Source organism: Theropithecus gelada, chromosome 5 (assembly GCF_003255815.1).
Source record: "Theropithecus gelada isolate Dixy chromosome 5, Tgel_1.0, whole genome shotgun sequence".
Lineage (NCBI taxonomy): Eukaryota > Metazoa > Chordata > Mammalia > Primates > Cercopithecidae > Theropithecus > Theropithecus gelada.
The window spans coordinates 65825980-65842768 of record NC_037672.1 but is presented as its reverse complement, the minus strand read 5'-3'; the positions used below and the strand labels follow the sequence as shown (position 1 = coordinate 65842768).

Genomic DNA, 16789 nt, shown 5'->3' with positions numbered 1-16789 from the left:
TAGTCCTTTTCTTATGGCCAATTTCTCCCTTTTCAAATGGGAATGTTTGCCCAATGCTGATACCTGCATTGTATCTTGGAAGGAAATAACTTGTTTTGATTTTACAGGATTACAGGTGGAAGGAATTCATCTCTAGATGAGACTGGGACTTAGGACTTTTGAGTTAATGCTGGAATGAGTTAAGACTTTGGGGACTATTGAGAAGGGATGATTATATTTTGACATGTGAGAAGGACATGAAATTTGGAGGCCAGGGGTGGAATGATGCAGTTTGGATGTCCCCTCCAAATCTCATGTTGAACTGTAATCCTCAGTGTTGGAGGTAGGGCCAGGTGGGAGGTGTTTGGGTCATAGGGGAGGATCCCTCATGGTTTGGTGCTGTCCTCACAACAGTGGGTGAGTTCTCACGAGATCTTGTTGTTGTAAAGTGTGGCACCTCCTCATCCCTTGCTCCTGCTTTCGTCATGTAACGTGCCTGCTCCTGCTTTGCCTTCTGCCATGAGTAAAAGCTCCCTGCGGCTTCCCTAGAAGCCAAGCAGAGCCAGCATGCCATGTGTGTACAGCCTGCAGAACCGTGAGCCAATTAAACCTCTTTTCTTTATAAATTACCCAGACTCAGGTATTTCTTTATAGCAATGCAAAAATAGCCTAATCCAACTAATAGTAAGAGCAAACACTTAAGTATCACTAATTATGTGCTAGGCACTAGTCTAAGCACTTTGTACATAATGACTCATTGACTCAATCTTCATAACAATCGTGTGAAGGAGGTCCTATTTGTATCCCCATTTTATAGATAAGGAAATGGAAGCATGGTCAAAATGGGTCATCTGACTCCAGAGTCAGAGCATGAGCACCCAAGAAGGAACTAGGATTAGTACTGATTCATAACACATGAATCAGTCAGCAATAATTTATTGAGCAATCGATTACAACAGAATTGTGAGGCATTTTGATCATTCAGCAGTTCTGAAAAAGAAAGATCCTGTTGTCTGCTTCCTCTATTAATTTGTTTTCTAATTTGGTAAGGAGAGACTTTATTAGAAAGATTATTGTATGGGGGAGGGAGAAGGTATTATAATAGGGAAAAGGGGAAGATTGCAACAGAGAAAATGCTCTGATTCAAGCATCTCCCTCTACTAATCATTTAAAAATGACTAAAGGGATCCTGATTCCCCAGTGTTTGAAATTGGTGGTCACCAGCAAAGACTCTAACAGACACTGCTACTTGCTTATTGCTTATACCCAGGATGGGTGGAGAAAAGGAGTGGGTAAGAAACAGAAAGATCTGTCCCAGACAACAGTAAATTCTGGAACTGCTTTAAAACTAGTTATGTGGGGAATGGAAATGGAGGGAGACCCTAAAAGTCACTTAAGAATATCAAGGTAGCCGGGCGTGGTGATGTTCACGCCTGTAATCCCAACACTTTGGGAGGCTGAGGCGGGAGGATCACTTGAGCCCAGGAGTTCAAGACCAGTCTAGACAAAATAGCAAGACCTCATCTCTACAAAAAAAAAAATTATCTGGTGTGGGTGGTGAACACTTGTAATCCTAGCTACTAGGGAGGTTGAGGCAGGAGGATCACTTGAACCCAGGAGTTGGAGGTGGCAGTGAGCTATGAGTGCTCTACTGCACTCCACCCTGGGCAACAAAGCCAGACCTTGTCTCTTAAAAAAAAAAATAAAAAAAGAATATCAAGGGGCAACCTTAAAAGCGTCAGGGTAAGGAGTAACTCTTCATGGTTTAATAATCACAGTCTGCCAACTCAGGAGGAAACCGCCGCACTTCAAAACACAACATGCTGAGACTTGGCCCAGTCCACAAAGCCATTCTCTGCTGAGGTTTCACACACACATACAAAACATCAGCAGCGTTTCAGACAAAGAAATCAGGAACTGTGCTCCCACACAGCCCTGGAGCCCTGCTCTTGGGAAGAGGTAAGGATGCAGGCCATATTGGGGTCACTCTGTATTTCTTGCAAGACAGGAGGCGATCAAGACTTACCTGTAGGTGTACGGCCCCACTTCTTCCACCCGAGGGGTCTCCCCTCTGAGGATCTCCTCTGGATTGGTGACATTGAAGAAATAGAACTGAGTATACACAGGCAGAGGGGGCTTCTCCCAGGAGTCAAAGGCCTCGGTACCATTCCTTAACACAATTTTCTAGGAAGAAAACCAAAAGATTTACAAAAATGTAAGGTAGTAGTTGGCTTTAAACCCAAGAAGCAGAGGAAGGGACGCCCCCCTATTCTGACCTCCTAGATCACTATTTTAATCATTTCACAGGCATTCAACTGCAGTCTCCTGAGAATAGGGCCATATCTTACACCAATAGAGCCCACAGTTCTAATAAGTCAAAGAAGGCCTTCGATAAATATTTGTAAAGGGGCCGGGCCTGGTGACCCAGCACTTTGGGAGGCCAAGGCGGGCGGATCACTTGAGGTCAGGAGTTTGCGCTTGGTCAACATGGGGAAACCCTGTCTCTACTAAAAATACAAAAAATCAGCCAGGTGTGGTGGCACGTGCCTGTAATCCTGGCTACTCAAGAGGCTGAGGCAGTAGACTTGCTTGAATCTGGGAGGTGGAGGTTGCAGTGAGCCAAGATCGTGCCACTGCACTCCAGCCTGGGTGACATAGCAAGACTCTGTCTCAAAATTAATTAATTAATTAATAATTGTAAAAGAAGGGTGCTAAAGACAGCACATGGGCAGAAGCATGAAGCATAGTGTTACCAAAACCTAGGCCACAGACTGAGTGCCTAAAAGGCCTGCTGGCTTTGTTATTTTTGAAGATTCCATGGATGGTGTATCTTCTGTAGAAGTTAAGCAATTCTGAAAAGCACTCCCAGTTTGCCCAGATGAGAGAAGAACAAGGGGAAGGGCCCAAGAAGGCCAGTTTTGGTCCTTCCAGTTCAAGTCGAACCACATCCATCCCTACTACCTCCACCACCAGGCACTTTAAATGTATTTTCTTATTGGATCCCCAAAAATCCTAAAATGGAATTGCCTATCCCTGCTTCAAAAACCAGGAGGCCTAGCCTCACTGAGGTTAGCTGACAACAGAGACTGAACTCTGCACACAATCCCTCCTGCACGTTCCACCCCTGTTCTGCATTATAGGACGAATAATGCCCCCCATACTCTAAATTCCTAAGCTGAAGTCCTAATCCCCAATACCTCACAATGTGCCTGTATTTTGAGTCAGGGTCTTTAAAGAGCTGATGAAGGTTAAATGAGGTCATGAGGGTAGGCCCTGATCTAATACGACTGATGTCCTAACTGGAGGAGGAAACTGGGACACAGAGAAGCACAGAGGGAAGGCCATGTGAAAACACGCGGAACTGACGGTCCTCCACAAGCCAAGGAGACAGGCCTCAGAAGAAACCAACTCTGCCAACACCTTGATCTCAGACTTCTAGCATCCAGAACTATGAGACAAATTTCTGTTGCTTAAGCCACCCAGTCTGTTGTATTTGTTCGGGAAGCCCTAGCAAATTAATACACCATGGCTCCCCTAGAGTGAAGTATTCTTCCTGCCTCACTGACTTCAGGTTAGGCCAAGTGACGAGATTTGGCCAACAGGAGGTGGGTGGAATGACAGTGCATCAATTTGGAGCTAAGGCCTTAAGATGCACAGCAAGTTTCTATCTGCCATCTCGGAGTTGCCACCCTCGGAAAAGAGAAGAGCAGGCCACAGGCAGCTGCTGATCCTTCAGCCTAGGTTCTAAAATGGAGATGTGTAGACTAGTCCTAAAGCTAACCAGAAACCTGGGGTCAAGCCTCGTTCCACTGAGCCAGCTGAGCCCAAACTGCAACCAGCCTGCACACCCACATATTATTGTTACAAGCAAGGAGACTGAGGAGTTACTTGTCACTCACCATGGCAGCAGAGGCCTGATAAATACAGTGCCTGAGGTTAACAGAAACCTGACACCTGGTATTCCCAACAGTCCTCTAGCTGTTAATGGAGAAAAGCCTTGTATTTTTACAGTAAAAACGACTGAAATACAAAAATAATATAAAAGCACAGATTGCAAATAAACCAAAATGTGAACTTTGAGTGTTGAGAATTTGTATCAGTTATAATTCACATCTGGATTAGGAGTCTTCCATTCACTGTTGCTTTTGTTTGGATTTTTACAACAGAAATAAATTACTTCTGTAAGCAGAAAAAAAAAAGTTCCCTTACCTTTTTCTTTTTAAGTGAAAATCTAAGAAACTCAGATTCTATAGGATGTTATGGATAGACCCTAAGGCAGGGAGAAGGAGTGCACACAAAGAGAACCCACTTCATCTTGGCTTTCCTCTGTTCTTGCAAAACAAAGGCGAGCCTGATGCTGCCTCAGCTGCGGTCCGCTCTGCTGCAAAGGCCCAGGAGCAGCTGCCCCGCCCCCACTCTCCGCTCTACCGCACTTCCCTTCCTGTGACTGTCAGGACAGTTGAGTGAGCACTCTGTATTCCTGCCTAATGTTTCCTGACAAGCATCATAGTGTGTGAAGTTTCCAGTGAGAAAGGACTTGAGATCTCATTTATTTGTTCATGTGAAGAAAATCACCTCAGAATTAGGAACCCTGAAAGAGTCAGCAAACAGAAATGAACAGATGGCTAACCTCCCGGGTTTATCTTGCTGGGCTGGCGTCCAGCTTTTAGGCAACCATAAATCTAAAGACAAGTAAAAGGGTTTCCAGAAACAGGGGGTTACCAGAAGGAAAGGTAAACCCGGTTGTTCTGACATGTGTAAACAGTGTGACTTGAACTTGTTCCTTCAACCTTTAGGATAGAAATAAACATTTAGTACATTTGACTTCCTAATGAAACAAAGCAAACGAAAAACTAACAAGAACAATAAAAACAGTCCTTGACAGCATGCCAGAGTCACAACCAACCCAGACTGTGTTACAGCGGGGCTTCTCCTCTGTCTGCCTCCACCCCTACGGCCCTTCTCTGCCTGGCCACTTCTTAGCTGAGTCACCGGCACTCAGACAAATCCTCATAGCCCCTTTTACTCCATTCACATCTTGCCCTCAAGAGTGGTGGCTTTTCCTGATCCTTTCATGTGTCTCTTTTCCTCCACCTTACAAGCTGGATGTTTGTCAGGAAACTCTCTGTCAATCCCAGAGTAGATCATGTGTTGGAGAGTGAGTGAGTGAGAGAGAGAGAGAGAGAGAGAGAGAGAGAGAGAGAGAGTGTGTGTGTGCGCGCGCGTGCGCATGCTCACACGAATGCACTAAGTAGGAAGAGAGATGGGTAATGAAATAACAGAGGGAAGTTGTAAATACAGCTGCCAACATTTCTAAAACAGTTGTGTCTTTATTTTATTTTCTCACTTTCAGCTTAGAAAATGACAGTTACCATTCAGTTACCATTACTACCACCCCAGCTGCAATTTACTATGAGTGTGCTAAAGTCAGGTGCTATGCTAGGGGCTTTACAATGTACATTATCTCTGAGTTTTACAATGACACTACAAAATTAAAATCCCCATTTTGCAAACAAAGAAATGGTGGCACTGGCTGTCCCAAGTCACAAAGCCAGTAAGTGAAATGAAATCTGACCAAGTCCAGGTCTGCAGATTTGCTCACCCATGCAGCGGCTGCCACCCTATGGCACCCTGAGGGTAGAGTTGCCAGATTTAGCAAATAAAACCTGGGATACTCAGTTAAATTTGAATTTCAGATAACAACAAATAATTTTATAATATGATTATGTCCCAAATATTGCCTGGGCTATGTCAAAAATGCTTTTACTCATAGGAGATGCATGCTGAAGGATTTAGGAACAAAGTGTGTGATATCTATAACTTACATTCAAATAATTCAAGAAAAAGTGCACCAGAGAGATAAAGTAAATATGGCAGGATGTTAACAACTGATACATCGGACTAAATCGAAATATCACACAAGACAGACTCATACTAAAACGTTATTTGTTGTTTATCTGAAATTCAAATTTAACTGGGTGTCCTGTATTTTATTTTATTTGGCAACTCTAGCCCCAGAGGGACAGTGAAACTATGGAGCAGCCATAAGTTGGACCCTGAACTCTCAGGGTTTCCTGGAGTGTCACCCCCGCCATCTGGAGGAAAGGAAACTAGGACAGCTGTGTGAGGTCACAGTCAGCTCCTGGTCAGGAGCCCACAGGTGAGGAACCGGGAAAGGGAGAATTTAACTCCAGAGTTTCCAGGTGGCCGTGCAGTCCCAGTATGCTAATGTGTCCAAAGAAAGCACCTCAACCTCCTGCCACAAGATGGTCCAGAGAGGGCTCTGTTTTGACTTAAACTTTTAATTTCTGCCCCTTCTATTTCTGATCCTCAGGGCATTCAAGTGTGCACTCCCAGGAGCTTGCTCGGCAAAGGAAGGCCTGAGAAACTAACAAATAATAACCTCAGCCTCAAGACCGCGGACAGTCTGGCACAGGAAGTCATTCATTCCGCCAGATACAACGAGCTAGTGTCCCCCTCAAAAGCACCCTTTGCCAATCTGAACAGAAAGCCATGGCTTGGGAACAACTGATCCTCCTTACTGAGGGTTCTGCTGTGGTGGTGACAGCCACCAGACAAACCTTGTAATCAGCTGAGTCTTCTTAGTTACACTAAATGAAAAAGCAGCATAAGGCCTTAAATCAGTTTTACAGTGTGACTCTGGATATTAACAGTGGCACTGTGGAGTCACAATGTAACTGTTGCTTATTAATTTTAACCAAGACGAACATAAAGAATTTTTCCATGCACAATACTGTGGCACTACCACTAAAACAAAAATACTGGAAAATAATCAAGTTGTATGGTGAATTCGCAGTGTCAACAGCTTAAATTAATAATTTGGACTGAAAAACATACTTTTCAGTTAATCAGCCAATAGGTACCTACTGAGAGCTTCCTATGTGCCCGGACTATGCCCTGCAAACAGGCATAGGCCCTGTCTTTAAGAAGAAATTTAGCTAAGGACACAAAACCAACATGCATGTAACAGGGAGTGAAAAACGTGTAAGACCCACTAATTCAGTCTAACAAACAGCTTATGCCTGAAACAATTTAGATCCTTCCAGTGGCATGGATCAGTGACAAAATTCCCCCATCCGAACATCGCACAGGCTGCTCCAAGACAACATGACCAAAATGGACTCAGGATTTTCTCCCCTAGTTGATCACTAAGTCCTGCTTATTTCACCTCCTCCTCTTCCCCATTTCTACCCCAAGGCACATTTTATCCTTGGCTTGGACTGTGACAATGCTGTATGTAGGCTCCTAACTGGTCTCCCTCTCTCCAGCCTTTGTCCTTTTAAACGCTTCATCCACCTCAGCCTTCAGAGAAGCCTGTCACAAGTGCCTAATGGAACAGATACTCCAGCCCTGCTCAAAGGATAAAGTCCACAGTCCTTGACCTGTTGTGATCTGATGCAACTGCATCACCTGTCGCTGTCATTTCCTGGTAGGCACTTTATGCACCAGCAACACGCAACCATCTACTGTTACCTAGCACCCACCATACAAGTTCTCAGCCAGGGCCTTGGCCTGAGTCACTCACTGCCCTTCACCCAGAAGTCTCTGCAGGGCCCTCATCACCTGGTTCACTCCTACTTGGGCTTCAGGGCTCAATACAGAAGTGCCATCTCTCAGAAGGCCCCTCTGGGCTGTGTGTTTTCTCTCTGCTTTCATGAAACTTCACAAGTTTTATAAGGAAAATGTGTTTATTAGTCTTTAGTATCAGACTGGGTCTGATACTAAGGACTGTATCTTTTTCATGGATCCCCAGCACATAACAAGGTTACTTTCTTCATTATCCAAATTTTCTGTGACAAATATGATGGAATGGGTAGGGAGTGGCTGGAATAGCATTTACCTGGCACAGAAGGGACACAATAAATAATTAATGAAGAAACAAATGATACTGTAGCGTATAGCACAATGCTGTGCCAGGCATTCATCTTCTGCTGTTTACCTAGTTCTTCGTAAAGTCTTCAGTGTGGCAAAATGCCGCATATTCTAAATAATATGTGAGAAAGGTGATCTGCATAAATAAAGTCTGAATTTCAGTACTGCAGAATCAAGAAGAGATAGTAACTTTCTTAGCTGCAAATATTATTTTTCAAGGAGACATTTTGGCCTCCTTTCATAAATGGTTAAGACTAGTTTGGAATTAGCAGGGTCTATTTTTATGCATAATTAATATGCCAAAGGCACACAAACATTAGTTCTAAGTCTGTTAGATCTGTCTTTAGCAATTTTGGTTTTAATAAATTTTTTATAATACCCTTTTTCATAGCAAGTATAGCATAGGATTTTCACAACCTTAAAACTGATGAAACTCTTTCATTCTTTCCACAAATATTAACTTAGCAATTGCTTTGTGCCAGCCACTGTTCTAGGTATTGGAGATATAACAGTAGACAAGATTTCCTACCTTCTCATTTTATTGGTGAATTCTAAAAACTCCTTGAGATAACACGGAACAAACTAGACTTGTAAGCAATAAAATATCACATTTATCGAAGGGAAAAATACCTAGATGTCATGATAAATTATCAATCTACAGAAATTTCTATATTCATATTAGAAGAGATGTTTAAAGTAGCAGATAACATTACTACAAATGTGTAGACAAGTCATGTGTTGCCTCCAATTTCTATTCACAAATGAGGCTACTGATTGTTGCTACTTTATTTTTTATTTATTCAGTTATTTATTTATTTTTTGAGAGGGAGTCTCACTCTGTCACCCAGGCTGGAGTGCAGTGGCATGATCTTGGCTTACCACAACCTCCGCTCCTGGGTTCAAACTATTCTGCTGCCTCAGCCTCTTGAGTAGCTGGGATTATAGGCACGCACTACCACACCCAGCTAATTTTATATTTTTAGTAGAGAAAGGGCTTCACTATGTTAGTCAGGCTGATCTCAAACTCCTGATCTCAGGTGATCTGCCCACCTCGGCCTCCCAAAGTGTTGGGATTACAGGTGTGAGCCACCGTGCCCAGCCTGTTGTTACTTTTAATCAGGTAAATGCTATTCCATCCACTCCCTACCCATTCCATCGTATTTGTCACAGAAAATTTGGATAATGAAGAAAGTAAAACGAAGAAAATTTAAATCCCCTGTAACCCACATCATAGTTATTAACATATGGGTTTACTTTCCTCTGATCTAGTCATACATATGTGTATTTTAAACAAAATTGAGATCATATGTATTGTATCATTTTTTCACTCATCTTTTATGATTATCCTTGTTATTAAACAGTTTTTGAAACTGTTATTTTAATGTCTGTATATTAATCCACTATATTATTTTATAAAATATACTAAATCAGTTTATTTAATCATTCTTTTACTACAGGAAATTTGTGTTGTTTTCATGCTGAAGTAAATGTTCTTGAATATATTCGTCCAAATTAGTGAATTTTTTTTTTTTTTTTTTTTTTTTTGAGACAGAGTCTCGCTCTTGTCACCCAGGCTGGAGTGCAGTAGTGCAATCTTGGCTCACTGCAACTTGTGACTGTCATGCCTCAGTCACTGGAGTAGCTGGGATTACAGGTGCACACCACCACACCCAGCTACTTTTTGTATTTTTAGTAGAGATGGGGTTTCACCATGTTGGCCAGGCTGGACTCTATCTCCTGGCCTCAAGTGATCCACCTACCTCGGCCTCCCAAAGTGCTGGGATTACAGGCGTGAGGCACCACACCCCGCCCAAATCAGTGAATAATTTCTTAGAATAGACTCCGAGATTGGGATTATTGGGTCTAGGGACAACAAGTTTTCATGAACTCATGAGCCTTTAAATATCAACAAGTTGCTCCGGAAAGCAGTGTATGAGCAACCATTTCAGCATATCTATCCCGATATCGGTGTTTAAGGTTTTCAGAAATCTTTGCTTCTTTAGTAGTGGCAAAATAGCATCTTCTTGTTTGAACTTGCATTTCTTGAATTACTGGAGAAGCGTAATAGTTTTTACCATGTATGAAGTGAGACTGTTTTAAAACAAAAGTAAAAGAATCTTTCCCAGCATAAGCTTCCTTCCATTTGGGTACACAGAAGGCTGGTCAGAGGCAGAACTGAGAACAGCCTCTCTGCGCTGTGTGTAGTGAACACAGAGTCGCTGGCCAGGCTGACACCTGACCTGCAGATGAAGGAACAGATGCAGGCTGGATTAACTTGACTGCTGAACACTGACATGACTTAATACAGCCACAACCCAAGTCAGCCTGACAGCAATCTTTTGGGAAGGCAACACCATGAGTGGTTAAACCAGCTGTCCTGATGTAAGTCACTTCCAAATGATAAAAATAAGCACTCAGGGAATCCATTAGGCTTTCACGGGAATCAGTAAGACTTTTAAGGAAAGTTTCAGGACTCAAGAGCACTACTGGTTGTTCTTTAAGGTCAGTAAAGTGCTACTTAATAATTAAACACAACTTAAGCATCCACGTTGCCATCTGCACAGTCTAAATTCATCCAGAGATAATGCAGACCAACTTGGAGAACTTGGCCTAATTGTGTATGGATAGTATTGGCCTAATTGCATACTGGACTCCAGATTAATAAAACTCATCAAATGGCAAAACACAAATTGCTTTGCTTTGTTTTTTAAAATTGCTCCCTGAAATGAAGCAAACCCAACTCAGACTCTTGCAGTAATTTAAGTAATTTCCACTGTTTACATAAAAGAAATAAACTGCCATTAACATTCTACTCTTATTCCCTCACCTTATTTTAACTCAGTAAAAATGTATTGGCATTTATTTATTTATGTCACTGTTGCTTAACTCATTTTGATTTTGCAACTGTCATAGTTTTAACTAATGAGTGCTGATAGTTCAGATTCAAATGCTAGCTCATGGGTGGACTGTTACTTTGTTTATAAATTACAAAAAGGACAATATGATGGAATGGCAATCCCCAAAAAACCTCCTGCTACAAAATACCCACTAACTTGTTTTTGAAAGTTTCTAGGTGATTACAAATGTACAGCCAAGTTTGAAAACTGATGACCTAAAGGGAAAAAAGCAGCTACCAGATAGAAACTTAAACATAGGCCGGGCGCGGTGGCTCACGCCTGTAATCCCAGCACTTTGGGAGGCCGAGACGGGCGGATCATGAGGTCAGGAGATCGAGACCATCCTGGCTAACACGGTGAAACCCCGTCTCTACTAAAAATACAAAAATTAGCCGGGTGCGGTGGCGGGCGCCTGTAGTCCCAGCTACTCGGGAGGCTGAGGCAGGAGAATGGAGTAAACCCGGGAGGCAGAGCTTGCAGTGAGTGGAGACCACGCCACTACACTCCAGCCTGGGTGACAGAGCGAGACTCCATCTCAAAAAAAAAAAAAAAAAAAAAAGAAACTTAAACATAGAACCAGATGAAAATTGGGGGCAGAGGGTGGGGAATATATATACATATATGGGGAGTGGGGAGGGTAGAGAGAAAGAGGATTTTCAGATGTGAATAAATAAGAAATAAGGTCATGGAAACAAGGCCCACATATTCTGTGTGTAACTTACACAGCCAGTCTCATTATTTTGCAACCTGTTTGGTTGTGATTATATCTCTCAAATTTGAAATAAGTAATATTTTCATTACCTACCTATTTCTTTTTTTTTTTTTAATACTTTAAGTTCTAGGGTGCATGTGCACAACGTGCAAGTTTGTTACATATATATACATGTGTCATGTTGGTGTGCTGCACCCATTAACTCGTCATTTACATTAGGTATATCTCCTACTGCTATCCCTCCCCCCTCCCCCTTCCCCACAATAGGACCCGGTGTGTGATGCTCTCCTTCCTGTGTCCAAGTGATCTCATTGTTCAACTCCCACCTATGAGTGAGAACATACGGTATTTGGTTTTCTTCTCTTGCGATAGTTTGCTGAGAATGATGGTTTCCAGCTGCATCCATGTTCCTACAAAGGACATGAACTCATCCTTTTTTATGGCTGCATAGTATTCCATTTACCTACCTATTTCTGTGTCTCCTCTTCCATTACCATTGATTATCAGAAGCACAGTGTTAAAAGAAAATATCTTTAAAATGGGAACTGTGGGGGCTGGGAGGACTGGTGAGAGGTTAGTCAAAGGATACAAAACTTCAGTTTGATATAAACCAATTCAAGAGATCTAACATACATCATGGTGATTACAGTGAATATATTGGGCCAGGCACAGTGGCTCATGCCTGTAATCCCAGGACTTTAGGAGGCAAAGGCCGGAGGATTGCTTAAGCTCAGGAATTTCAGACAAGCCTGGGCAACACAGCAAGACCCCATCTCTACAAAAAAAAATTAAAAATTAGCCTGCCATGGTGGTGCACACCTGTAGTTTCAGCAACTTTAGAGGTTAAAGCAGGAGGATGGCCTGAACCCAGAAGGTCAAGGCTGCAATGAGCCATGGTAGCAGTACTGTACTCCAGCCTGGGTGATAGAGAGAGGCCCTATCTCAAAACAAAAACAAAAACAAACAAACAAACAAAAAACCCCAAAAATACTGTATACCTGAAAAATGCTGAGATTAGATTTTAAGTGTTCTTACCACAAAACAAAAATAAGCAATTGAGATAATGCATATGTTAAACAGCTTGATTTAGCCATTTCACTATGTATATCTATCTATATCTCTCTCAAAACATCATGTTGCATGCCCTAAATATGTATAACTTTTGACTTGTCAATTAAAAAATGAATTTAAAAAACTGGGACTTGCGATGAGTGACTACATTAGTGTAACAATGGCACTCTGCCTCACACTCTCTCTGGAAAGTGTGTAAAATCCAGATGCTGAAGGGGCCAGATGGCTAGGGCAAATGAGTGACACAGGCCGTGAGTTTGCACATTTGTTTGCATGTCAAACCCCAGCAGCAATATTCATTTCTACAAAGAAACATGCCCTCTCCCATTTCTGTTAAACCCATGATCCTCTCAAGCTATCTTTCATTTTCCTTCCTTTGGTAAGGAGTGTCAGATATAGAGAAATATTTCTCTAAGAAACACAACAGCACATGCACAACAACAGACACCTTCACTGGGCCTTGGGAGCCAATAAGGGCGCAAAGGACGGTGGGTGCTGTGGTCTGAATGTTTGTGTCCCCTCAAAACTCCTTTGTTGATATCCTTACCCCCAAAGTGGTGAGATTATGAGGTGATTAGGTTATGAGCATAGAACCCTCTCGGATGGGATTAGTTCTCATAAAAGGTACCCCAGAGAGCTCATTCGCCATGTGAGGTTAGAGTGAGAAGTCTATAATCTATGAGGCAGTGGGCCCTCAGCACACCCCAAATCTGCCGGGGCTTTGGACTTCACAGCCTCCAAAACTATAAGAAATAAATTTCTGTTGTTTATAAGCCACCCAGTCTATGCTATGTTGTGACAGCAGCCTGAATGGACTAAGACAGTGGGAAACAGGGAAGGCAGGTCTCTTCTAAGGGTCAGCCTCTTTTCTGACCAGATAGCTACCACACAGAACTTGGTATGACGAGTACCAAAGAACATCCACATGTTTTAAGAGAAGTTGGAAATCTGGACCAATGGGTGAAGTTTCCAGATTTTAAAGGTATAAATCATTCATGAGACAAACATGTGACCACTGGCCTACAAAGTGGGGCAAAATGTGAGATTAAACAACAAAATGCAAACAAAATCATTTCCAAAGAAATTATTTTCTCTATTCATCCAAGTAATACTTACTGACCATCTATTGTGAATAAGACATTACATTTGGCAGTAAGAAAAGACACAAAACCAAATATGACAGGACCTCTACCTTCAAAGAGAGTTTCACACTAGATTAAAATACCAAACTACCTCATACGGGTTGAAAATCCCTGCAGGGCTGAGGCTAGAAGGGAATTATTGAGTAATTCAATTATGGAGATATGAATGCTCTTGTCTACTTTGATCAGCATTCTGGGAAAGACAGGAGATTGTGAAACTGGAATTACTGATGGCCCAAACTCCTGTTTTTAACACTGGACTCACGGAAAGCAAAAGGACACAGTAAATGAAAGACACCCCAAGCAAAATCCTGGTTGTTTGAAAACGTTAACAATATAGCTTCCAAACTGGCCTTACAGGAATATGAAACAGGGATATTATGTATTTTTAAAAATATTCTAAAAATCAAAATAATTAATTAAATGAAAACGAGATGAACAGTTCTCAAAGTGTGATCTCAGGACCCCTGGGGAGCCCCAAGACCTTCTAAGGAGGGGCCCACAAGGTCAAAACTATTTTAATACTAAGGTATCATTTGCCTTTTTAATTATATTATTTCTCTGAGTGTAGAGTGGAGTTTTCCAGAGGCTACCATGGTGTGTAATGATGTCATATTGGAATATGTGCTTGTGTATTCTTCTGTTTTAAACATTTCTCAAAAATACCTATCAGTTTCAATCTCTAATATTGTACATATCAATAGGTATAACCCATGGAAACATAAGTTCTTTGGGGTCCTCAATAATTTTTAAGAGTATGAGGGGCCCAGGAGTTTAAATTGGATTATACAATCTGTAAGGGTAGAGACTGCATCTTGCTTAGTGTTATATCCATAGGTCTTGGCACACTGCCTTGCAAATAGTACACACTCAGTAAATACTTGTCAAATAAAAGAATGACTGCCAAAGCATGTACCTAAAGGTGCTTTTAGATACAGAAAGCAAACACCTAAAGTGGTCTTTATTTCCCTTGGTTGTTTTTTCTAGTCACCAGCTTGGATTAAAAATGGTCCCTTCCTTAGTGTATAGTGTATAGACAGTGCATATCTTGATGATATGGCCAGGAATGTCTAGTCACTTGGCCAACGTCCTATGTTTTCATTAATGAGCTTATAATTCCACCTCCTGATTCTTCCTGGGAAACAAGCAAACGTCTGGCAGAACAGATGGCCCCTTTGCTGTGGCCTGACAGAATGAAATCTTGGATTTTATTTAACAATAAAGCAAAGTAGTTTCCACAGGCGGGAACCTTCCCCTCCTCACCAAATAATATTTCCTTTAATGTAAACTTGCAGATTAATAGTAATTATTAGTAGTAATATCCTCAATTAGAATTACCATCTTAAGGAATGAAGATATGGTCTAAAATAATCACTATACAAATATAAACAACTTTAAAAAAAATGCATATTCCCAAAATTGCAGATTACGATCCCACAGCAACCTGCCTCCAGTAATGGATTTTATGATAAGGACTTTAACCTGGGTTCTGTTCCTAAAGAGTCTGATTCAGCAGGTCTGGGGTGGGGTCTGGTATTGTCTAAATCTTTGTAAGTGATTTAGATGCATCTCGTAGAGTCTAGGGACTATGCTGACAACTGTTAGCCTACTGTATTGTCTTAATCATTAATAAGGAATGCACTCATAGTCAACATGAATCAGTAAGACACTGAAAGAAACTTAATATGATTTTGATATCACAAGACCATGTTTCTAAAAGCCAGGAAAGAACTTGGGTAATTTTGCTTAGGAGTTAGAGAATCTTGCAAGGAAATTAATGACACTGCCTCTGTTTACAGCGCTATAGTTTCTTCCTGTGCTGAGCCAATCACATTGCTCCGCTACAAACTTGGAAAAGAGAAACTAGGAGATGAAGGACATCTATGAGAGGTCAGCAGCTGGAAAGTCACACCGAGGCGGGGCTGAGCAAGCCCGGATGAGTACAGAGCCAGGCTGAGTAAACAGAGGAAGCCTGTTGGAGAAAGCAGAGGAAAAAGTGGGAGACAGAGTGTGCCTGGCTCCTGCTGACTTTCCACTTTCGATTGTCCTCTCATGAGGCCTTACTGTGCCATGGTTCTTGCCCTTTGATTTCTATGAGTTTCCCCTTCCAGATTTACAAAAAGAAAAAAAGAATCCCATCTTGCCTGAGCTAGTTTGAATAGGCCTCAACTCCTTAAGAGAGCCAAGAAGCGGGATACATTGTGGTCTGTAAGGACAATGTGGCATGAGAGGTGAGGGATGGCCACAGAATTTATTGTCCAAAGCAGAAATCTTTTGGAGGGAAGGCGGTGTTAGTGATTACACCAGAACAACAGGTACACAGAAACCAGATGGGACTATTCCAGGCAAATGGGATGTATGGTCATCCTTAGGATGGGAAAAGTGGGTTCAGGATCAAGAGACCAGCTGGCACAGCTAGCTCTACCCCTCCCTCTCCATTTGACTTTAGATAAGTCACTTCTGTTCCAAGAGCCTCAATTTCCTTGACCGTAAGATAACAGATTTGAGATATCTTTACTGGTTTTTTCTGATCAAGAAAAATCTCAGACTAAGATAAGTCTTCTTTGAATAGAGGCAACTCAGGAGATGAGGTAGATATGCAAGAAGGAGTCCTTTAAAATTATATATAGCTGAATGCCTTTACATACACATCAATAAAGATGTTTTACTGATTTGACTTTAAAAAACAAGATCATGGCTGGGCGCAGTGGCTCACGCCTGTAATTCCAGTACTTTGGGAGGCCGAGGCCAGTGGATCACGAGGTCAGGAGATCAAGACCATCCTGGCGAACACTGTGAAACCCCGTCTGTACTAAAAATACAAAAAAAATTAGCCAGGCGTAGTGGCGGGCGCCTGTAGTCCCAGCTACTCGGGAGGCTGAGGCAGGAGAATGGCATGAACCCAGGGGGCGGAGCTTGCAGTGAGCGGAGATCGCGCCACTTCACTCACTCCAGCCTGGGCAACAGAGCGAGATTCTGTCTCAGAAAAAAAAAAAAAAAATCCCATATAGTCACTAATCAAAGCAATCTGGTTATCAGTGATTACATTTTACTTCTTTTTTTTGTTTTTTTTTTTTTGAGACAGAGTCTCGCTC

General features: G+C 42.0%; 1 protein-coding gene across 2 annotated transcripts in view; it reads right to left on the bottom strand.

Annotated features, from left to right (window-relative positions):
• The window catches only part of SCARB2 (scavenger receptor class B member 2), a 56673-nt gene that overhangs the window by 35409 nt on the left and 4475 nt on the right, over positions 1-16789 (bottom strand). For both annotated transcript variants that reach the window (XM_025384579.1, XM_025384580.1), the window contains exon 2: positions 2006-2163. In XM_025384579.1, the coding sequence (XP_025240364.1) occupies positions 2006-2163 (158 nt within the window). The remainder of the gene's footprint in view (positions 1-2005; positions 2164-16789) is intronic.